The sequence below is a fragment of the Pituophis catenifer genome, unplaced genomic scaffold (genome assembly GCF_029215685.1).
Source record: "Pituophis catenifer annectens isolate HBS135680 unplaced genomic scaffold, rPitCat1.0.hap2 SCAF_1, whole genome shotgun sequence".
Lineage (NCBI taxonomy): Eukaryota > Metazoa > Chordata > Lepidosauria > Squamata > Colubridae > Pituophis > Pituophis catenifer.
This window is the reverse complement of record NW_027256881.1, coordinates 134,647,986-134,672,302: the sequence shown is the minus strand read 5'-3', so window position 1 is coordinate 134,672,302 and position 24,317 is coordinate 134,647,986. Positions and strand designations below refer to the sequence as shown.

At 37.1% G+C, this 24,317-nt stretch overlaps 1 protein-coding gene across 1 annotated transcript in view; it reads right to left on the bottom strand.

The window, feature by feature from the left end:
- Window positions 1-9,751: 9,751 nt before the first annotated feature.
- The window catches only part of TAF1B (TATA-box binding protein associated factor, RNA polymerase I subunit B), a 41,340-nt gene continuing 26,774 nt past the window's right edge, over window positions 9,752-24,317 (bottom strand). The window contains exons 9-15 of the mRNA XM_070955370.1: window positions 22,163-22,310; window positions 21,210-21,387; window positions 20,445-20,491; window positions 19,596-19,686; window positions 15,423-15,493; window positions 12,950-13,172; window positions 9,752-10,646 (exon numbers count right to left, since the gene is read on the bottom strand). Of these exons, the coding sequence (XP_070811471.1) occupies window positions 10,454-10,646; window positions 12,950-13,172; window positions 15,423-15,493; window positions 19,596-19,686; window positions 20,445-20,491; window positions 21,210-21,387; window positions 22,163-22,310 (951 nt within the window). The 3' untranslated portion in view covers window positions 9,752-10,453. The remainder of the gene's footprint in view (window positions 10,647-12,949; window positions 13,173-15,422; window positions 15,494-19,595; window positions 19,687-20,444; window positions 20,492-21,209; window positions 21,388-22,162; window positions 22,311-24,317) is intronic.

Genomic DNA, 24,317 nt, shown 5'->3' with positions numbered 1-24,317 from the left:
GTGCCCTTTGAGCTTGGTTGTTTTCTCTCAGACATTTCATTATCCAACTAGGTAACATCATCAGAGCACTGATGATGTTAGCTAGTTGGGGGAAATGCCTGCAAGAAAACAAGCAAGCTCAGAGACCACTAAGGACTCCATAAAAGCTTCCATAAAGCTCCATGAAGAAGCTTCTTGGATGAGAAGCGAAACGTCTTCAAAGCAAAACCAGAAAGCCCAGTTGCTTCTTGAAAAAGCACCTTTGGGGACAACCATGACCTGGATGACTGAGAATATCCATAGACAAGGACTCCATAGTTCACTCCTGAGCTGCAGATATTTTCTTCTATTGATATTCTTTTCTCCTACTTACTTCTTCTTCTTCCAGTCTCTGCTGACTCTTCTCAACTCTGCCGTGTTTGCAAAGCGGGAAACAAGCTGTCATGGAACAGCGGCCACCATTTGATTTCTGATAAATCAATGTTTTGTGGCTGCCTAAATAATTATTTAAATGCACCCATGATATGCCCTGAGAATTTCCAATATGCTCAAAGATCATCTCCTTTTTAAAAAAAGTTGCACAGAAAACCTTTTTCATTCTGATGTGATGTAGAAACACAGGGTAGACCTTGTATTGGCATAGTTGCTGCAATATTTAATCTTTTTCTTAACAGCCAGTATAGCTGCTTTTTTTGTTACTGAAGAAAAAAATGGCAGCAGCAGTGCAGTTTGTGTTCTCTATTATTTTTGTTAATGATTTAAGCCAGTCAGTTTGATGACTCAAACCAGTCATGTGATGGGTTCATATTGCTGTTGGAGTATCTTCAATTAATCACTCATCATTTGATGCTCAAAGCAATCACGTTACTATTGGAAGTGGAATCCCCAAGGAATAAGTGTTTGAAAAACGTATTACTATTGAATAACCTTAATCGGTGACCTTAGTAATCTCCCTCTCTCCCTTTTAATGTGTATTGTTTTGCCATCAGAAATGGCAACCTAGTTTTCTGCTTATGACAGAGGGTATTCTGCTAACTCTATTTAGAGGAATTTTGGAACTTCTGCTCTATAGTCCTGCCTTGATGACATCTCTAGTAGAGATGCCCAACACTTGCTGACTCTTTGGAGGAATCCATGTGACTGCAGCGGCACTGTTTCAAGTCATAATCACACAATTTTTAGTTCTGCATAAACAGTTCCCAGATGTAGCTAACCCAACAGATTCTCCACTTCATTACAGTTTGGTTTCAACCCAAGCAACATCCAGGTTCGTTCCTGCGTAGTTTATGTAGAATTCGCTGTAAAGTTCTCAGAGAAGCTGTAATACAGAACGTGCTTTTCAAATATAGCATTTTCCACTTGCTACATACTGTTACTATATGGTATTTTCTGCTGCACGTTATTCTCACAATTTATCCTGTGTAAAAGGAAAATGTGGATTTAAAATTAAAATTACTAATTTGCAGCTGTTGTCATGGGGTCTTCCACCAGGTAAATTATATAGTGCATCTTATTGATCTTTAGGTCCTTTATGCGACTTGCAAAATGTAAACAGTCAGGTAATGGGGGCAAGTTTTGGAAGAAGATCTTCAGATCTCACACAGGCACTTTTTTTTCAGGTTCCTGCACCTAGATTGGTTTAATCAAAGGTGGACAAGCACTGGGCTTGTGCCTGGTCCAAAATAATGATTCCATATAATTTTCAAAGGGTGTACAGGCCTAATTTTTAACACATTACTCAAAATCTATAATGTCTGAAGGGTTTTCCTTCCTAGAGGCAAGGGCATTGCATACTGTCCGATGTCAAATATTGTAAGAAAAACATACATCAACCTACAGAGAAATAGAAATTTATTATTTGTTTTAAAGTGTGAGAAATGGGAAATACCTTAAAGTTAGCAATAGAATTTGCCAAAGTGTAGAATGTTCATTGGTAACCTGTTCAATCATTCGTGAAACTTTATCAGAGCCCCTAGGATGAATGGATGCCGGACGGATATATGTATTCTTCTATTTATACTTAGAGAAATTAAATCATTGGTTTATATTTTTTTTATTATAAATGCAGACCTACAACAAGATCAAACCACTAATATCTTTTTAATACGTTTACAAGGTGTAACTGCAATTTTATGGAAACCTAAATTTACCTAAATTCACTAAGGCTTTATAAATTCATCTGTCAGAACACACAGAAGAATTTCAGCCAATTTTAACATTGTATTATTTATGTAAAATTTTGAAATGGTACCATTTAAGTTAGAACCTGGCAAACACGTCACAAAGAAAAAGAAATATCCAAGCTCTGCTTCCTTATGGGCTGCACTCTTGGATTTCCCCCCTTCTTCCCCCACGCCCCCCTTTCCCCCTCTTGTGACAAATGCATCTTGAAAGCTTTTCTACTAGTTTATTCGCTTGCTAGCACAAAGAGAGACTATTACCCTACTGATTTGGGAGATAACATCAACCTGCTTTGAAAAATGTCCTAAAGCTTTGTTGCCCTCCCACTTCACTCTATTTTAAGAACCTGAAGATGGATCTTGTTCATGGCACCCAATACTGTACCGCTTTACAAAAGTATGAAAGAGCTACCTAAATCCACAGGGTGAGATTTTTCTGAACCTCGTTTTGTTTCTGAATACTTGGATGTCATCTCCTAGCATTAGGAACTATTGTCAAGCTTAAGCTAGGAGAGCAGACAGGTGATGGTAATCATCTAAACCTAATAATACAATCCTATGTATATCTAATCAGAACTAAGTCCTATTTTGTTACCTGGCTTATTTCCAAATAGACATTGTTGGACTGTTGCAACACCCTTTTCATAGGACTGCCATTCAGAGATTTCAGCTGTAGAAACTGTAGCCAGCAAGAATATGGCAGCAAAAATCAGAACTGTAAATCTATGTCTGTAATATGTATTACAATGAATTTCTCCCAATGTACTTTAGCTATAAGTGCAATTCATAGTAATTCTTACTGCAGTTAGTATAGATGTAGGATACCTAATGAGTTATCTCAACCATGGTGGTACAGTGATTAGAAGGCAGTATTGCAGGCTAATTCACTGCTCGTTGCCAGGAGTTTGATCCTCACCGGCTCAAGGTTGACCCAGCCTTCCATCCTTCCGAGGTTTATAAAATGAGGACCCAGATTATTGAGGGCAATATGCTGATTGTTCAAACTGCTTTGAGAGGGGTTGTAAAGCACCGTGAAGCAGTGCCTAAGTGCTATTGCTTCTGGACCCTATTATTCCTTTAAATCTATGTGTTTCAAAGTGGCAACTTGAGGATATGAGCTGGGAAATTCTGGGAGTTGAAGTCGGCATGTTTTCAAGTTGCTAACTTTGAAAAATATTGCTTTAAATTAAGTATGGGAAATTATTTTATACATTCTGCTGATAATCACAACATAATTGTTTGTTGCACAAATCTGGGCGAATTATTCTCTTTAGCTGCACCTGATTACAGAATGGAATTTGCTTCCTGGGAAATTCAACACAAACACACCCCAATAGATGCTATTGTTCTAGCAGGCATTTTCTTTGATGAGCTGAATAGTTTCAATAGGCAAATGTCATTTCTTAAAACCCAAGTTTCCTTTTCCAGGATGATACATAGTATTGTCTGTTGTGGTATTTTATTAAATTGGCATTTGTGCATTTTTTTAAACTGTTGAAAGCCACCTGGACTGTTCTGACAAAAAGATTGAATTTTTATACAATAAAAAGTATATTTGAGCCTAATTAGCAAAGAATGCTAAAGTACTGGTTACGGTATTAGTGTTCTGTATCTGAAGCAAGGAGGATTGCTATTAAATCAAAAGTAGAACTGGAGACACGCTATTAAAAAAAATTACCATCAATCATTATTAATTATTTAAATTAATTATAGCTGCCCGCACCCATAGACTCTGGGTGGCTTACAAATACAAGACAATAAAAACAGTTAAAAACATACAATCCTACAGGCAGCCAAGACTAAAACAATCAAACGATAACAAATCAAACTAAATCAGGGATCCCACAAACTCATGACCTGGGACCAAGGCCAGATTTTAAGAGCTTTCCAGAACTGTAGGAGAGAGGAGGTGTTTCAATCTTGGGGGAAGGGAAATGATGTTGTTCCAGAGAGCAAAGACTGTGGCAGATAAGGCACATACTTCCTTGGTACCACAAAATAACTGCATTTAATAGGAAGGGCCTGCACATACTCCCTCTGCCAGAACATACTGGGCAGGCAGAAACAATTGGAGATCAGTGGTCCCTCAGGTATCCAGGGTTCAGAATGCAGTTCAGGAAGTCCTCGACATACAACAGTCGAGGTCGCTTAGTGACCGTTCAAAATTACAATGGCACTGAAAAAAGTGACTTATGACCATTGCAGCATCCCCATGGTCATGTGATTTATATTTGGATGCTTGACAACTGATTTTATTTATGATGGTTGCAGTGTCCCAGGGCCATATAATCACCTTTTGCAACAAGCAGTCAATGGGGAATCTAGATTCACTTAATAACTGTGTTACTAATTTAACAACTGATTCATTTAACAAATGTGGCAAGAAAAGTTAAAAAATGGGGCAAAACCAGTGGTGGGATTCAGCCAGTTCGCACCACTTCAGGAGAACCGGTTGTTAACTTTCTGAGCAGTCTGGTGAACTGGTTGTTGGAAGAAATCATTAGGCCAGAGAACTGGTTGTTAAATTATTTGAATCCTACCACTGGGCAAAACTCACTTAACAAATTTCTCACTTAGCAACAGAAATGTTGGGCTCAATTGTGGGGATGAGGATTACCTGTATAACAAAGTTGGAAGGGACCCTTAGAGGTCTTCTAGTCCAATTCCCTGCCCAAGTAGGAGATCCTATATGATTCCAGACAAATGATTGTCCTGTCATCCTTTTTTCCCCCACCTACTTCTAACCTAATGTAAAAGGATAAGATCTGTCATACTCAGTTTCCTTATCAGCCTCACTGTGATCCTCATTACTCAGTGCTTTCCAGAGAGGTTGAGGCAGAAGCAGAGCATAGGGTGACAAAGAAGGAAACAAAAATACAAGAAATTGTGAAACAGAAATAAACTGCTGATTCCAATTGAAGAATATATATGTAGCTCGGGATTGAATTGTGAAGTCCTTGTTGCTTTCTGAGTTTGGTTGTTCACTTGCAGACATTTTATTGCTTGAGTAGGTGACTATGAGTGTGCTTATTTATATACAACAGCTTGTGCTGTTGGTGAGGGATTAGTTTTCTACTTGGTAGTTCCTTAATTAGAGTATTGTTTTCTGCTTGATTGTTAATCCCAGTTTATTTGGCTATAGGCTGCTGAAGCAGATGTATTTTGGTCTGCTTCCTTCTTAGCTTTTTTATTGTTTCTTTTGAAGAGTGTGTAAATGTAATTTATCTCTATGCGTCTATTAATGGCTGATTTGTCAGAATACTGCGTTCCCAAGTATTCCCTAGTGGTTTTGAATTTGGCTTGCTCTAGGATGCTCACAGTTTCCGAGACGAAATTATGGTTGAGTCTGTCCATGTGTTGTAACTTTTCATTGTGTCTTGTGACTGTTAGTTGGTATTCATTGTTGTGTTGTGCTGTGCTATCTTCTGCCTTCTATCACAAATAGTGGATATTACAGTCTTTACACTCTGTTGCAGATAACTTCTGGGTTTTTTTTTTTTTTTGGTTTTTTGTTTATCATTTTTGTATAGTTGCCCACCTCACATGAAAGTGATTCTGGGCAGTGTTGTTCTTGAGCGACTGGGTCTACACGTGGTTTACTAGAGATGTTTTGAAGGGCTTTACTTGATTCATGTGCTATGGCATGTGGTTGTTTCTAAGATGTCTTTGTTGTAGGGCAGTGTTATTCTTTTCATGACTTGCATTGTGTCATAGTGAGTTAAATGCCTAGTCAGGCACACGTTGATAATGTTGTATGGCGATCCATTCTGTTGGAAGATGTATAGGCAGTCTGTTTCTTTTTTCTGGTGTTCTAGGTTTATGCAGTGTATTTATACTCATCTGAATGATGTTCGTATATAGCTTCTCTTGTGGGAGGTTGGGTTGTTACTTTGTCAGTAGAGCATTTGGTTAGTATGGGTTGTTTTTCAATTGGTTTGTTTTTCTAATTTGCTGTCATTTCTTCTGGTGAGGCTATGTAGGGCAGTGAATTGTTGCTTTTATTCATTTGATTGCTGTTGATTGCTTCATGTATCTTTTTCACTTGTTCCTTTTTTATTATCATGGAGATGTCGTCTACATACTGGATCCATACTTTTAGTTGCACATGTTAGAGTGCTCTGGTCTTAGATGTTGGATTATGGCCTCTACTGAGCCCTAAGTATGGTGATCCCATGGATGTTGGTCTGATTTGTTGGTCTATTTGTCCGTCAAACTGAAAATTGGTAGAGTCAGAGATTGATGAGGCTTATGATTCTGGTTATTTCAATCTTAGTGTATTGGACTAGGTTGGTGTTGTATAATTGTGCTGCTGTGGACCTTTCTCTCCTTTTAGAATCTAGATCTATGGGTGTAAATAACTCTGTGACATCAAATGAAAACATACTTTCATTTTCTATTTTTACATCTTTGATTTTTTTTGGAGCCACTATAGTGGGGAGTCGATAGAATATTTGCTCCCCTATATGAGATGTCCAAGCTTTGGACATGTCCAAACTGCTGATTCTGCATTTGGGAAGAGAACAAAGAATGCTAATCTGAATACAAACAGAAAAGTAGTTTATTTTTTTTTAGAGTTATTATTTAGAGCTTCACACCTTACCCCCAGGTGATTCCACTTTTAGCTGCTTGAGAAATACAGCTCCACCTCAGCATAATGTGAAGTGGACTTAAAACATTTGGTATTCTAGGCTCATATAAATAAAATCAGTCTCCTTAACTTCTGGGCCTTTCACAGGTACGTGGAATGTATGAAGTTTTCTTGGCCTCAAATAGAAGTGGTTTGCTACCGACTTCTTCTGGATATTTTTTCCACTTAAAACCTGATCCCCAGAAAGGTTATGCATTACTATGTACTATTACACTGCCTTTTATTTGTGATTTAATTAATAAAATGCTAAATGCTCGAACTGAGATCAATTGCTTAAGAAGTGTGGCACTTTTTATTTGTAAATCCTGGATTGTTTACACCAAAATACAAGGACTAAAAAAAAGTTTTAGTTTTGTATACTGGATATTAAACTGCTCCAGCATCCCAAAAAGAATACAACAAATTGCTTGGACCAGGACTGGTTCAAGATAAGCAGTAGAAAAAACAGAATTGACTCCCTGTAGTTCCAAAATAAAGTTGTATCTGTCATTAAATACACCCCATTTTTCAAAAGGAGGTAAGCAATTAAATATGTCTATACAATTAGCTAAAAGTTAATATTGTATCTCAGAAGCAGGGTGGAGTTTAAGTTGAAATGGTAAGGTCCAGGAAAACCAAATTTGAACTTATAGTAGTCCAGTATTACAAGTTTAACTTGAATAGTATAGTAAAATAAAAACTAGGCATGACCGCTGTTCCATACTTATTTTAGAACCTTAAAATTCTACACTAAGAAGAAGCTACTTAGGCCATGGAACCTAACCCTTCTTCAATTTAGGAAACCAAGAGAAAAAATTCTAACAGAAACTAATACAGAATAAAAGAGAACAAAGAAGGGGGAAAAAAGAAAAGATAAGCCAATATACAAAAAGAAAGAAGCTTCCAATTTCCTTCTTAGCAAATGAGTACAAAGCTGTATCTTACCTGATGATTACAAAAAAAACCTACCTTTTTCTATTATTCACTTTTTTCTAATCATCAAAACGGCAAATCAAGAGTGCATTTTTTGTTTTATGCAAAAAAATTATAAGAGATTTTCAGTCAGCCATAAATGTAGATAAATGTATTTTCTCTAATCCAAAAAAGTTAATTTAACTGTCTCTGCAAGTTCCACCAGTTTCACCAACCATTGTGGGTAATGTTGAATCCTTCCATATGATAATCTTGCTGCAAGTGTCATATATAAGAACAAAGATTCATGGCTTTATTCCAGTTGCCTATTAATTCCAAAAGAAAGCCTGTGGTTTCAATCATACTTTAATCTTTAAAACGTTCTTAATTAATGTACTGTTATGAATTTTGTATCCAATTTTTTTTAGCTTTTTTACATGATAAAATGTCCCTTCCTGTTCTTCTCTCTACTAGCTCTTTGTACAGTATATTCAATTCTACTGTCACTGATTTATTAGGATACTTCTTCTAGAATTCAATGGTTATCTGCCTTTCTATCACTTAAATTGTTGTTCCAGGTCTTATATGATGGAATAAGAGAGAACTGGTCTTTTATTTTCTTATGTGTGGCATTCTTTCAGTATTTGAAGAATCCCCTCAGCCTTTCTTTAACCCTATGGCTCTAAGTTTATTTTATCTTTTGACAGGATTCTGTTCTTAGTCCTCTGATAATCCTCACTGCCCTTCTCTGCACCGATCCAATTCATCTAAAACAGGGGTCGGCAACCGTAAACACTCAAAGAGCCACAAAGGTCCTAACCGGAAGCCCCCATTCAATTCTGGAGCTGACCAGAAGTCCGGTTCCCCCATCATAGTCTCCTCCTAGCGCGGCGTCCTTTTTCCTCTCCTGACCGGAAGTCCGGTTCCCCCACTATAGTTTCCTCCTAGCACGGCATCCTTTTTCCTCTGCCGACTGGAAGTCGGTTCCCCCACCATAGTCTCCTCCTAGCATAGCATCCTTTTTCCTCTACCTGTCCTAATCGAAAACTCTATCAATCGTGAAGCCAACCAGCAACAGGGAGCCACACAGAGGGATGAAAGAGCCATATGTGCTCCAGAGCCGCAGGTTGTTGACCCCTGATCTAAAACCTTCTTTGAAACAAGACATCCAGAACAGAGGGGCTGGGGCTGGGGATCTGACCAAATACAGAATAAGTGGATTACTTCTTATGACTAAGAAATAGCTCTTCTGTTGATGCAGCCTAAAATTACATTTGCTGCTTTGGCAATCTCTGTTCACTCACATTCAGTTTGTAATCAACTAGTATTCCAAGTTCTTCAAAAGTATCATTAGGAAGTGAGATATCCCTGATCCTCTCTCAAGAACATTTGATTTGACTCTCCTCCCCAAGACAAACAAACAAGAAAAAAATCCTTTATCTTTCAATGTTATGGGAATGAGACTGAAATTGTTCAGAGAATCAGATTGAAAAGTCGGAAGCTGCTTCTGCACTTTGAGACAAGGCATCGTAAAAAATGGCCTTCTGTTTCATTAGATTCAGATTTATTTTTAATTTCCAAAAAGGTAGCATTTCAATATATCAAGTTTTATTTTTTGCAGTAATAAATACACTTCAATGAAAAAAATATTATAGAAGTATATAAAGAAAATATTATCTATATTGCTTATATTATACAATATAAATAAATATATGAACATTTTACAACATCCTTGATATTTCACAGAAAAAAACAAACTTTGGTAGTCAGGTCTCATCTTTTCTACAATTTACATGATGAATGGATATGCAAGATTCAGTTCAAACCAGGGATGAAATGCTCCCGGTTCGGACCGGATCGCCCGATCCAGTAGCAGCGGGTGGTTCAGAGAACTGGTAGCAAAAATCCCTGCGGGCCCCTCCTCCACCATGCCCAGCTGAGCTGCACGATCATCAGAGGCTTTTTATTTTACTTTTAAAAGCATTTTTTCTGCAACCTCTTCCGACGAAAAAATGCTTTTAAAAGTAAAAAAAAAAAAAAAAAGCCTCTGATAATCGCGTGGCTCAGCTGGGATTGTCAGAGGCTTTTCAAAGCATTTTTTTCTGCAACCTCTTGCAACCAAAGAGGTGGCAAAAAAAAAAAATGCTTTGAAAAGTCTCTAACGATCCCAGCTGAGTTGCCTGATCGGCAGAGGCTTTTCAAAGCATTAGAAAAAATGCTTTGAAAAGTTAAAAAAAAAAAAAAGTTGGCCACGCCCACCCAGTCACATTAACTCACCACCACCAAGCCACGCCCACAGAACCGGTAGTAACAAATTTTACATTTCACCCCTGGTTCAAACATATTACTACTCATCCAACAAATTCATCTTAAACTCAGTTTGTATGAATCACAAACTCAAGTTTCCCAAACTGGATGTTTAGGAAACGGGGTCTTCCCAGTATTATAGGCATTTTGCGGAAAACTGTTGTTTAACAAACTGGTTCATCTTTTACAAAACAAAGACTGCTAAGCAGGAGAGACCTGAGAAAACAGAGGTAGTATTCAAACTCATCACTGATTTTTTTCCTTCACAAAGCTTGGTTGTTAGATTGGGCATTTGATTTCTGACTTCCTAAATATAAACTAATTGCAGACAAGATGTATCTAAACTTGATGATTTCCATGGAATTAATGAGATGCAGCATGAAACTTGCATGGATTATTTTTGGTTACTATAGGCCTTCATTACAATAGTCACTGGTGTTACGACATTTCACTTTTTTTGGACTTTGAATATTCTGGACTTCATATGCAATTTGGAATGAAACAGTTTATGTTCTATTGTAGATACTTCTTCATGGATGAGATAGGGCTGAACTCTCAGGAGGAAGGAAAACAGATCTAGCACAAACCGATAGGTATGGGGGAAATCCGATTCATTGTACCGTCCATGAGGACTGCGCGTCCTAACAAAGGAAGAAATAATATTGTAAGAAAAGTAGCACAAATGTATTCTAAAATTAAAATGTTCAGAAAAAAAGAGACCAAATCACAAATACTAATCATCTTGCGGGCTTAAAATAAAGAAAGACCCAAGTCAATTTCCTTGGAGGAAAAGCAAGATACGAATACAAATAAATAACATATAAGATAAATTAATTAAGACTGAGCTATTTATTTGGTTCTTAGTTTTAATGTCTATGTACTACTTCTTGAATCACAGGAATTACATCCAAAATACCTGCAGATAAAAGAGAACTATTCTCCTTGTCATGTTTATTAATTTCCTGAATGCATCGAGTAAGTCATAACATAGACAGACGGCCCTCAACGAAACCATTACAGATCATCTAATGTTCTTTACTGCAAAGCATTTAGATACTACAACGAAGAGTAGTGGTGTTGGATAGAGATCATTCCACCAGTAGAACAAATCATAATTTCAGATTCATGTTCTTTCCCCTAAAAATATATTTTCCAAAGCAGAACTGGGATACATTTAGGAAATGAGTGAGAAGAGTGAAAATAAAGTATCTATAATACTGGATGTAGTCTATAATCTTTTGCATTATTTGCCTTCAAAATAAATCTGTAAAGTCATACAGTCCCATCTATACATAGGTTGTTGACACTCTGAGACAGAAACTTAGATAAGGATCCAGAAACATAAATGTTGAAGACTATAACTTCAACCCAGTCATAGTTATATAAACTGGGGAAAAGATGGAGTGGGTTAGGAGTTGTTTGAAATGCAAACCACAAGGTATATACTACATATAATTAGCAATATTCAGCTGTTTTTGTGTAGAAGTTTTCATTCTCATTCTGGTACTGGAAAGTGTAATCTCTCATTGTCTCTAATGGCAAAATTAAAGGAAACAAAACTACACAATTCTCCTTAAAAATTGAGTTTAATGCCTAAGTGGGTTGACGAAGCTGTCTTAGTCTGATTGATTTTCAACAGCCACCATACTATATTCATGTAGATATATCACAGGCATGGCATTTTTATAGGACTGTTCTAACCAGGCAACCCTGTAAATTTCTCAAACTCAAGAGCTGGTACAATAACTGTTTTTCCAATATTTTGAGACAGTTAAAAGTCAGAGCAGGCAAAATGATGCCATCAGAACATTAAGATTGTCATGTTAGTTTATTAGAGTTTATTAGATATGCTATTTGAGTCTATTTGATTGTTTATATGCCATTTTTGTTTGGTTTTTCCATTGAAAACTGGTGGGAAACCTCTACTGTTTATCATTTGCCACCATTTTTGCTTGCCGCATTTAACATCTATAGTATTTAAAAAGTAGATTTGGTGGCCATATGGAGTCCAAATTTCATTATTAAGTTCATAATATAATTGGTCTGATGTTTGTGGAAAACGTCTCTAAGAGTTTCTATAGCCTTACTGGAGCTTATTTTAGGAGAAGGAGTGGCAGAACCTGGGGGGCTGAGTCAAAAGAGGAATCAGAGCCATGATGGCGAACCTACGGCACGCATGCCACAGGTGACACACAGAGCCATATCGGTGGGTATGCGAGCATTGCCCTAGCTCAGCTCCGGTCAGCTGATTTTCGGGCCTTCCAGTCCCACCAGAAGTTGGCAAACAGGCCATTTCCAGCCTCCGGAGGGCCTCCAGGGGGGGAAGGCTGTTTTCGCCCTCCCCAGGCTCCTAGAAAAGCTCTGGAGCCTGGGGAGAACAAAAAACAGGCCTTCCGGTCCGACCGGAAGTCGGCAAATGGGTTGTTTCCAGCCTTCAGAGGGCCTCTGGGGTGGGTAGGGAAGGCTGTTTTGTCCCTCCCCAGGCTCCAAGAAAGCCTCTGGAGCCTGGGGAGGGAGAAAAAGGCACCGTGTGCCAAAAGCGGGAGGGCACTGAAAAGCGCACTGAATTATGGGTGTGGGCACACGCGGGCACGACTCCCTGCGCTTCCCCGGCTTTTAGCACACGAGGGCAAAAAGGTTAGTCATCACTGGCCTAGAGTCTCTATGTGGCCACAAATAGACTAAGTTTAACTCCTCTTGAATTCCATTAACCCTTATTGAGAGCCAAAATAGCGTTAACCATTAGCTGAATAGATTCCTGTGCCATAAGCATGTTGTCAGTTTAACTGGAACTTCACACCTGACACAACTTTTGGAAATCTCTCTATTGGCTCACCAACCACACTAGGACTTCAGTTTGTGTACTGGTGCTCTAATATAGGCAATGTAATTCAGCCATTTTAAAATATAACATACATTTTCAACAAAAGCATTAAATATTTACCTCTTGCACTTTTTAACTGAACACAACCAATAGTCTCTGTTCAGAGGGGTAAAGATATCCCCTTTTTGTTGCAAAAATGCTCCAAGGCTATGACCATGGAAACAGTCCTTTTTTGTGCTTTCTCCAGTCCAGTTGAACTGGAAAAGGGAAGGTTTTCGCTTCTCAGTTAGTTCCAGGCAGCCTGTCAGGGTACGAAACTGTCTCTGAAGATCCATTACCATCTCTGTACAAAACAAAATACTACAATAATAAAGTACAACCATTCAAGATTGTTTTAGGTACACCCAAACATTTCAGGCTGTATGAAGGAAACAACACATTCAAATCCTTTGTAAAAGTTGCCTTGAAATTCAGAAGAGATAGCGGAGGTTAAAGCATTATTAAAACCTGCAAGACTATGGGCGTCTCACAATGTGCATTTTAATTTAATGTCAATTCACACAAATAGTTCTCACAAATAGCTGAGTGGATGCAAACAAACTTGGAAAATCTCATCCTTTTAAGAAAGGATGATATACATTTCCTCCTCATGAATTTCTATTCCTGGAGTCTCATAAGTAATTTCAAGAGGGTAGCTCCAGGAGCAAGCGAGGAAGGATACAATTTCTAATTTTGTCTCATTTGTTTATGGGTTTCAATTTAGGTACTATCTGACTCTAAACCAACCATGGGCAGCTAGTAAAATTATAAACAATAAAAACAAAATACAACACAAAACAAATGGGAACTAATTGGTCTACACAAGGACTGTCCCTGCCTAAAAAAAAAAATCTCAAGGGGAGCCATCATCTCAATTCTTAGATCAGACTAAAAGAACAGTGCAGTAGCTCAACCCAGCACTAACGTATGTCTGAAATGGAAAGCTCTAACAACTGGAGCTGTCAACAAACTAGAAGAGTTAAGCAATATAAGAAAAAAAATGCAAAACAGGAATTTCCAAGAATGCTGTTTAATGTTAATTTGTTGTTAAATTTGTGGTCCTTTGTTGTTATAACTTTCTGGTCTTAGAAAAAAAAGATGTCCAAATCCTTTCCATGGCATTTAAGAGAATAGAAATTGACAGTAAGGAAATTATGTATTCTTCCAGAGCCCGTCTCCCCCGCCCCCCCTTCAAAAGGAGCATTTGCAATCTCGGGATTTAAGAAAGCATTAGAAAGAAGTCTTCCAATTATCAAAAATTTCTGCACCACTACTCTCAGCCAAAACAGCTGTAGCCAGGTCAAAAAGGTTAGTAAAGAGGGGCATAATAAAACTCAAGCCCTGGTCTGCATAGCTACTATGAGGGAAGCTTAAACCACATCTAATCTATCTAGAAATGGAAATGCAAAATCTTAGTAGCCAGGGACCTCCCATGAATAACCACCAAAATACGTGGCACAATTCTTTCTGGAAGAATCCAAGTAATCTATGCAATTGTTGCCAACATTATATTTATCTTGAGGAGGAAAAGAATGCAGGCAAAGTTAAGAGTACTTTTTTGTGCATGGAGGAATTATACTGAGGATAACATAGTAGACCTCAGCAAGCAAGTATCAACTGAGAAATTTCAGTTGGAAGCCTAGTTTCTGGCCAAGGAAATGGTCAGGTGATTTCAATTATAGATGATACAGGGAAACTTCACAAGCCAATTTCTAAGGCTGCCAGAGTTGTTGGCAACCCTACAAATTTAAAAGGTAAAGGCTGAAAAAAAAAAAAAAGAATTTTAATTCAGTGTGACAGAACATAGATAGTAAATAAAACTATATGATCTAATCTGAATAAATGGGTGGATAAAAGGAAAAACCTACTCAGTAGAAGCTATTCACTGCTAGTTCTGATATCTTAAGGAATTAGAAGTGAAATCTTTTAACAAATCTGGCCTACAGATTATTACAAAAACCATCTCCTGAGTTCAGAGATTTTCTTAAGTGAACACCACCGAAGAAAGCTGTTCATTAGAAATTTCGGAGCATCTACAGTAAAACGTCTCTTTGATTCTAACAACATTCAAAGCGATGAATTCTTGGGGAATTCTATTCCACTCAGCTCACAAAGTAGGACTAGTGTGGGGATCAGATGGCTCCTTTTTTCTGTGGAGTTAAAACGAGAAATTAGACTTTGTTCTTTCTGGAAGGAGATACTCTTCTAAGGTCTTCTTATTAGGGCACAGAATGGGAAAGAGCCTGGAAATGGATTCCCTGGAAGGAATAGTTCTAGGAAATGCTTAAAATTATCTACTCAGAAAGATTAGGGCGAGTGATCTGGCTAGAGAGGATCTGCTCCTGTAATCTTGATATGTTGCACATACTCTGGTAAATCACCTCGTAAGTCACCTGTGTAAGATGGGCAGTCATATAAATCATATAAACAAATAGTCAAATGAATAAAATTGATTTTATAATTGTAGAGCAAGTTATTTTGGCCTCTCATTCTCTGAACAAAAAAGAATATGATGTATATTTTAGGAAAGGGAAGTAACAGTAAGTTTACTCACGTTTCTTCTTGAGGACAACGTACTTTTCAGAGGCTGAATATAATAGTGGCTTCTCACATCGCCATAAACGCCTAAAAATGAAATAATGGCTGTGGGTGCATGGAGGAAACATCCCCAAATGGTCATGTTACAATCAAACCCATATACAAGTCCCCCTTCCCTTAAGTTCTGAGAGCTGAGATACACACAGAAGTTACATTATGTCATGCTCCCCACATTTTTATATGACAGTCACAGTTTTACATGACTTCTAACTTTATCATTATCTCTTTAGTATCACTGTTCTTTCCTCAAATGGAAAATGTTTCAACTTGACCAGTTGACCAGTACTGGCCTTAACTGTTAGCAGGGAATATTGCATGTAGACTGGATGCAACTGAAGCTTGTAACTTAGGCTACACTTTTCCAAATCACTGGAAAACATTTGGGGAAAGTTTAATTGACCTCTAGATGGTAGAGGTGAGTACTTAATGGTTTACCTGGTGACTATGGAAAATGGAAGACTATCACATAGAGCAGGGGTCCACAGTACCCGGCCCACTGCCCACTATCGGGCCGTGAGCTCTTCAGAACAGGGCTTCCCAAAGCAGTGTGCGAGCGCATGCACATCCCCACTTGCGCAAGCCGTGGGTGAGCGTGTGCATGTGTGTTCCATTTGCACAAGCAACAGGCGCGTCTGCCTGCCACTTGCACAAATGGAGCTATGCGTGCGGGTGCTTGTCCATCGCTCACGCAGTTACTCCCTCCCCCGGTCCACAAAGCCAAAAAGGTTGGGGAACTCTGACATAGAGAATAAGTGGACTCAATGATAGATACCATGAATTAATAATAATAATAACTTTATTGTCATTGTACGTATATAAACCGTATACCCATAGAACAAAATTCATTTAATATCCAAAGACCAGGTCCAACACATAACAATCCCCAAACACCCCCTCACCCACAAATTCCCCGCCCCTAAACATCCACACAACAGACCAAGTAATGCTGTCCAACAGCTCACTGATGGTGGCCCTTTAGTTCATTGTTGAGTGCAATCATAGCTCTGGGATAAAAACTATTCAGAAAACGTGTGGTCCGAGTTTTAATTTTTCTGTATCTTCTGCCAGAAGGTAACAGTCCGAAAAGATTTGATATGTTGTATGTATACGAAACTAAGGGAAACCGGAAGAATGTCGATCTGAATGAGCCTTGGTGGCGCAGCAGACTAAAGCACTGTTAAGTAACACCAGCTGCCTGCAATTACTGCAAGTTCAAATCTCACCAGGCTCAAGGTTGACTCAGCCTTCCATCCTTTCGAGGTAGGTAAAATGAGGACCCAGATTGTGGGGGCAATAAGCTGACTTTGTATAAAGAAAAGAACATCGCTTAGGGGGCCCCGAAAGCCCTACTAAGCAGGTATATACAAAAGTATGAAGGCTATTGCTTTAATGCATTGTAAGCCGCCCTGAGTCTCCGGAGAAGGGCGGCATATAAATCGAACCAATAAATAAATAAATAAATAAATAAATAAATAAATAAATAAATAAATAAATAAATAAATAAATAAATAAATAAATAAATAAATAAATAAATAATCTTGATATTATAGATCAAAGTTGATAAAAACAGACATGAAAGCAAAAGTATAGGTTTGATTATGAATGAAATGGCTAACCTGTGGTTTAGAGTAAAACTCCAGAAGATGAGAAATGCTGTACATGTTAGGACATTTATTTTATTAGATTATATGAATGAGTGGGTGTGAACAAAATGAGGAAGTACAAAACAAAAGTGCTTTTGGCCATTCAGAGACTCCAAAATGAATACCAATGGTGAGTATTTGATGAGCATCTGCTTGAAAAAGTCATCTTTAATAGCAATAGCAGTAGCACTTAGATCTATATACCGCTTCACAGTGCTCTACAGCCCTCTCTAAGTGGTTTAGAGTCAGTATATTGCCCCCAAAAATCTGGCTCCTCATTTTACCAACCTAGGAAGGATGGAAGGCTGACTCAACCTAGAGCCAGTGAGAATCAAACCGCTGACAGTCAGCAGAGTTAGTCTGCATTAATGCATTCTAACCACTGCACCACCCCGGCTCATGTCTGTTTAATTGTATGTATAGTCAATAAATAAGTGTATTAAAAAAGACTGAGTGCATTAATGAACGATACGAGAACAATGAGAGTTTGAAATGTGGGATCATTAGTTGATACAGAGGGGACCTTGGGGAAAAAGGAAAAAAGAAATGGGAAACCCCCCCACCCCCAAAATGAAAGTTGAAAACCTGCAGGAAGATAAAATATTAACTCCATATGATAATTTCCCAACACAATAAATAGATGAAAAGATGTGGAAACCCTTTGGAATACCCTGAAAAAAATTGTAATACAGAATACCATAGAAGAGTATGGAGCTATAGATATGAAAAAGAATACTAGGCAGAATGACTAAATGTATGAGTCTTTGTGAATGAGGAATAGAACAGAACAGAATAGAATCAGTGACAGAAATTTGTGAACTTTTTAGAATTATCTATAATGCTGTATAATATTATGGCATGCAGTGTGATCTGGGCTTCATCCAATTCCTGCTAATAGATATTCTGCTTAAATAAACCTCACAGAAACTAGTGCATTTCATTGTTTGTTTAAGCAGACTCTCTTTACTGCGAATCAGATAACCTCTGACACAGTAGTACAATATTACGTATAGTTCTGAAGAATTTACACTACAGTATATTAGCTAATGATTGTTGCAAAAATGATAAAAGAAGCATACAATATAATGTGAAATAAAGAAAGTTGCAATGAACAAAAACAAACAGAGCAAGAATTAGTTAAACAAGCTAATGCTTAAAGGAGACTGGGTAATGAAAAACAATTTAGCTTATAATAAAACATAGTTCTTCAAGTGAATGAAAATAGGCAATAAGGAACCTCTAGTAGAATGAGTTGAATTAAAAATAAAAATCACAAAATAATTTGGGATAAAACTGACATGAACCAATATTTGGAATATTTTTGACATCCATAGGGGATAGTGATTTGCCAAAGAATGGGACCAAAATGCACATCCAAGCAATACACTGATGAAAAGGAAATCATAAATATACTAGGAATGTTGAAAAATCAGAAGACTACATGTGTAGAATATATATTAAAGAAATGTGAAAATACAGACATGGTTGTGAAGTGGCTGGTTAACATGTGAGTATATAGACTGCCTGAAAATTGAAATATAACACCAACAATATCTGATAGGGAACTTAAAGTTAGAAAACAGCAGCAATGGCAAAAATAATAGCATATATCCACATCAGAAGTCTAACATGAATCCATATATACAATTTATCATGCAACTAGGCAAATACAACCATTTACAGTATGGCTTCTAAGGAGCTCTAAATGTTTATACTCACTGCAAATTGGTCTGAGTACAAAAAAAGGGGAGGTTAGAGGGAGGAAAATCGCAGCATACAGAGTAGTAGTGTAGCTTGAAATAATGTTTTAGAATATGTATTAAAGATAGAAAATGAAGACATTTTAAGATGAGCCAATGATATTATGTAATTTGTTGCAAAGAATAAACATTTGTTTAAAAAGTGAAATGGCTACATTTAAGAGAAGGCTTCTGTTCAATTTGTTACCAGGAAGTGAGAGTTGGGTGTGTCAGGGAAACAAGTAGAATGTCATAGAAAGCGGGTATTTAAGAAGTCTGACGTGAAAAATAAGAAATAAAAATAATGACTGAAGAAGATGGACCAAATATTAAAGTGAATGATGTATACTAAGCTGGTTTGGTCGTTTAAACAGAATGATGAGGATCGAGTTCCAAAAGAAATATATGAAGGATGAATAGGTTGAGAAGAACAGGAAAACAGATAAAACTATTTATCATTGACTGAAGTTGATGAGAAACTGAAAAAAAGGGAAGATTAAAGGATTAAAAGAATGGATGAAGCAGTGTATACATGTGAGGGAAGCAAGACTGGTTCATATGGATATAAAGATAATGGGGAGATGGAATGATTGGTATTGGTGTAAACTACATTAGGCTGTATTTTCTTTTCTTATAATGCCCTATTTTCATTTTTTTTTGGCTCACTATTTCTTACTTCTTTGCTTTGTTTTGCATAATCTAAAGGGAGTATCACAATAAATAAGAGTATGTATTTAAGAAATATACCTGATCCTTTCTTCATTATATTTCTTCTGCTCTATATCCAGGATATTCTTTACAACCATGTACCATTTTCTAATATCAAAAATTGGACAACCTGTAGAACAAAACAACTTGTAACTCTTCTCATAAAAGCATTCAATAGAGAAGCAAACTCAGAAATAGAGACAAGCCTTATTACACAAACAAACCATGCTAACTCTCTCCACTTTGTAATTAAAAGTACTACACTGATTTTCCGATATCCTAAGATTAAGAGCATATATTAGCTAATATAAATAAGTCTACTTCCTAATGCAGATTTTTAAAGATAATGATTTAATCCCAAACAACCTACACCAAAGCCTATAAAATGATTTCACCAGCTTTGTCACCTGTGACAAAACAATCTTCATTAAACCATAATAGCTCTGGGACACACAGCATTCCCCTGACCAAAACATGTAGGTCAGCAAAACAGTTTAATACTAATCACAGCTATGAACAGCAGGAACATTTGAGGGAAACTGCATCAAAAAAGTGAGAGATTGTGAGAAAGAAAAGCATAAATTTGCAGCCAGTCTGTGAATGCCTGTGACTGAAAAACTAGTTGATTCACATGACCTCTGAACTCATTGACTCAAAACTTATATCCTATAAGTAGCATAGATATACAACTCTAAAATTCAGGCAACCCCTTGAATATTCTTAAAATAATCTGCCAACATATTCCAACTATGCAGAGTTTTTTGTTTTCTCTTTCCTAATTTCAAATATTTTTCAGATGAGTCTTCACAATTATGCCAGACACTTTAAGAGGAATGGTTGAAATTACAAAACTTAATCTATATTGTTATTTTTAAAAAGCTTGATTACCTTCTTCATTTTTTTTGTTTCTTTCTTCTGCGTAGTTTGCTAGCAGCCTGAAAGTACAAAATACTAATCAGATTGGCTTATTTATTCGAATCATGACCCTGTGTTTAAACTTATCAAATGTATTTAATATTTGAATTACTACCACTGGACCGTTTAAAATTTTAACAATCCAGAAATCGACTGTAGTCTATCAGCCTTATATTTACACTATGTACACATTAGCACATACTGCCATCAAAGGGGGGCATCACTAACTTTTCACATGTTGAAATTCAGGTTGCCAGCACAGCCCAAATAGTAAACTTCACTGCATCAAAACAATTTTTATCTGCCTCCACATAAGATAAATAATACTTTGATTAATGTTAGGTTCAATAAATTCTGATACTATTAGAGTTTCAATGAACACAATCTGTCATAGGAAAATGGCAAAAGGAAATGCAAGTTGTAATTTATTTTTTATTTATTAGGTTTACATATTGTCTCTTGTACAGGAGCTCAAGATTGTACATAATGCTGACTCCTTTTTTCCCTACAACAACAATCTGGTGAAGTAGGCTGGGCTGAGAGAAACTGCCTCACCCAAAGATATCCAGTGAGAATCATGGTTGAAAATTAATATTAACCAAGCAAGAAGCTATTTTTTATCTAAACCAATTTCAATTTTTAAAAAGATTTTTATAATTAAGAACATTTGACTACTAATTTTGCAATTCAGAGTTGCAAAGTTAAATATGCTTTTTTTATAAAGCAAAGGACACTTACCACTCATATTCATCATCTAACAAGAATAAAATTTTCAGCACTACTATAATAATAGCTACGGCAAGTATATCGTATTTCACTTTCCAAGTGGATTTATTGCCAGGATGAAGCGTCAGAAAGTCTGTTTCACCAACACCAATTTTTTTTATCACTCTACCAGTCCATTTATTCATATCATCTGAATGGGAAAAAAAGATTGAGAGTAGCCTCAAATGTTACAGAATACAACATTCTGAAATAGTCACACCAACCAATGAGTTACATATTGTCTCTCTGAAATAGTTACATAATTGCAAGTAAAGAGGTTTAGCCTTTAGGAATTAGTATTTCAGATAAAATGGAAAATCATATTATAATATCTCCCAGCACAAAGTAGACCAGGTCAGTAAAAATAAAACTCTTTAACAACTAGTTATTTTGGCATTACATAACCAAAGTAAAACTCCATAAATCTCTATCGATTTTGTTAGAAAATATAAGTAATCAGAAACTTAATACACTAAGTAAAATTAAATTATAGTTCATGGTCATGTCTTCATATACTTCAAAAATTAAATTTAAAAAATGTATGTGTTGAGGTTTTATAGCTTGATAGTATGTTAGCATCAGTTGTTCTTGTTTTTTTTAAAAATTATTACACTAAATTTAGAGCATAATATAAGAATATTTCTGACTTTTCAAACTAGCAAGGATATCACAAACCTTCACTAGATCCAGTGATGGTCTGAATAGATGTGATAGATGATAGACAGACAGACAGACAGACAGACAGACAGACAGACAGACAGACAGACAGAGATCTTTATTTTTGTTTTGTGAGGGTCCAATTGGTTGTTCATTGTACCCATTATCTTGTTTTACTATAGGAGCCCCTGTTTCAAAAAATAAGGTTTTCACCAAGAACATATAAGCAACTAGAAGATACTAAAGTAGACTACTAAATATTCCCTTACCAGGCAAGTTGATTTCCAGCATGTATTTCATGCAAAGAATATTTGGATGAAGGAAGCTGCCCTCTGTTATATCTGGAAAACAAGGCAGGTCGATGAATTCTGCAAGGGCATGCATTTTTTTATAAACATCATCATACTTAGGCCAAGACTGAAAAACAAAATATGTAAATAAGTATTAGAAGATGTTGTGGGTTATGAATGTGTGTGAATGAACAAACTCATTTTCTACAGGATCATTATCCTCATCTTGCTCAAAACACACACCTATATTTTCTTAGCTACCCTACAGAGCCCCAAGTATTATGCAGAATTTCTCCAGCATCAACTTTAATCAGTCATGCTCTTTTGAACATAGACAAAACATAAATATCACAGGAACAGATTAAATAACTTTAATTTTAAATTATTTGTTCACAATAGTTTCAGACTATATAATCATGCACTGTAGAAACATACATACATACATTTACACACACACACACACACACACACACACACACACACACATTAGATAGATAGATAGATAGATAGATAGATAGATAGATAGATAGACAGACAGACAGACAGACAGACAGACAGGGGGGAGGGGGGGAGAATATATAAAAAAGCAGGATAAATGTAATATTATTGTTCGCCACACAGATGTTTAAACTGGATTTCACATTTTTGTCTACTTGTCCAGGGAAAGGAAACTCTATGGGATAGATCCAGATTACCTTAATTTCACAAAGGTAAAAGAGTGAAACTAGAATAGGAAAAATATCCCATGGATCTTCACAAATGTTGCCTTTGCTTTTTTAGACAGTTATTTTTTGTGGTGTCACACCATTTCTCCTTTTTTTCTCTGACATCTCTAGAGCGCTTGGGACACACAAACAACCTGTTATTATAGTTGTGTTGGGAACTAGCGGTCAGCAGACATGATGAAAACTCCTTAATTTCACAATACATGGACAGACTTAACATACTTTCCACTGGGAAACTCTGAGCATCCTAGGCCAAGCCAAGTTTCAAAATGCTAGAGAATTTCTGGAAACCTGGAAACTCAGACAAATTGGCCACAACAGGCACATAGAGATAAATAAGATCTACATACCATTCAAACGAGGCAACCTAAAAGCTAAAAAGGAAACAAAGACCAAAACACTTCCTCACTAGCAATCAATATTCAGATAAACAAACATAACACCGAGATTAACACTAGACAACAATCAAAAAGTAACACCCCAATCCAGGAAGCACAAAGTAGAAAATAACATATCCAGTAACACTGACAGTTAACACCTAGTGGTACATAAAATAAGAGCAAACTCCATTCCCTTCTTGTACCGATGATGTTACCCAGCATGATAATGAAACATCTACAAGGAAACAACCAAGTCTCAGCTCCTTATCTCGCATAGCACGCAGACAGCAAGAGAACGCAGCAGGACACATCAAGACGGGATTCAATGCTGGTTTAATGCTTTCGTCAGTTACGAGTTAACGCCGAGCTACAAACCGTTTCAAAGTTGGCGCTATGAGCGTCCGCCTTGTAGCACCTTTTATCTCGTTGCCCCACCCCTCCCTTATTGATCGAGCGGCCGCCCGTCAGCTGTAGAGGCGTCTCCCGGAAGCTCCCTCTCGTTTCCTGTTGGGTTGACTCCATCTTAGGCTTGGAGCTCCGTGGACTGATAGCGTTTCTCAGCGTGAACCTATTCCCAACGCCCCACCACCTGGATCCGTCCCGCCTGCACCCAGTGCCACCACCACCAGTGTCGTGTATTATTGCGTCTCCCAGGGGTTCTTTGTGCTTCATATCCAGCACCGTTCCTCCTTCCTGTCCCATTAGTGTCGAGTACGCCAGGCTCAACACCAAGCTCAGAGAGCACCAAGGACCTTATAAGAGCCAGCTTCCCCTGGTCTTTTCCTGCTGAAGAGGAAGTATAACACATGTGTTGGTGTAGGATAAGCAGCAACGGAAGAGAAGACATTTCACTAAAGAAACTTCCATGTGCTGAAGATTCTCCATTCCTGTTTTACAAATTATGGGATCGAACAAAATACTTGTATTACTAAATTGGACAAAAAAGGGGAAACAATGCACAAATGGGAGGAGGGGAACATTGTTATCTATGTCATAACAGTTTTTCTTCCCTTGTTTTTGTTTATTTAA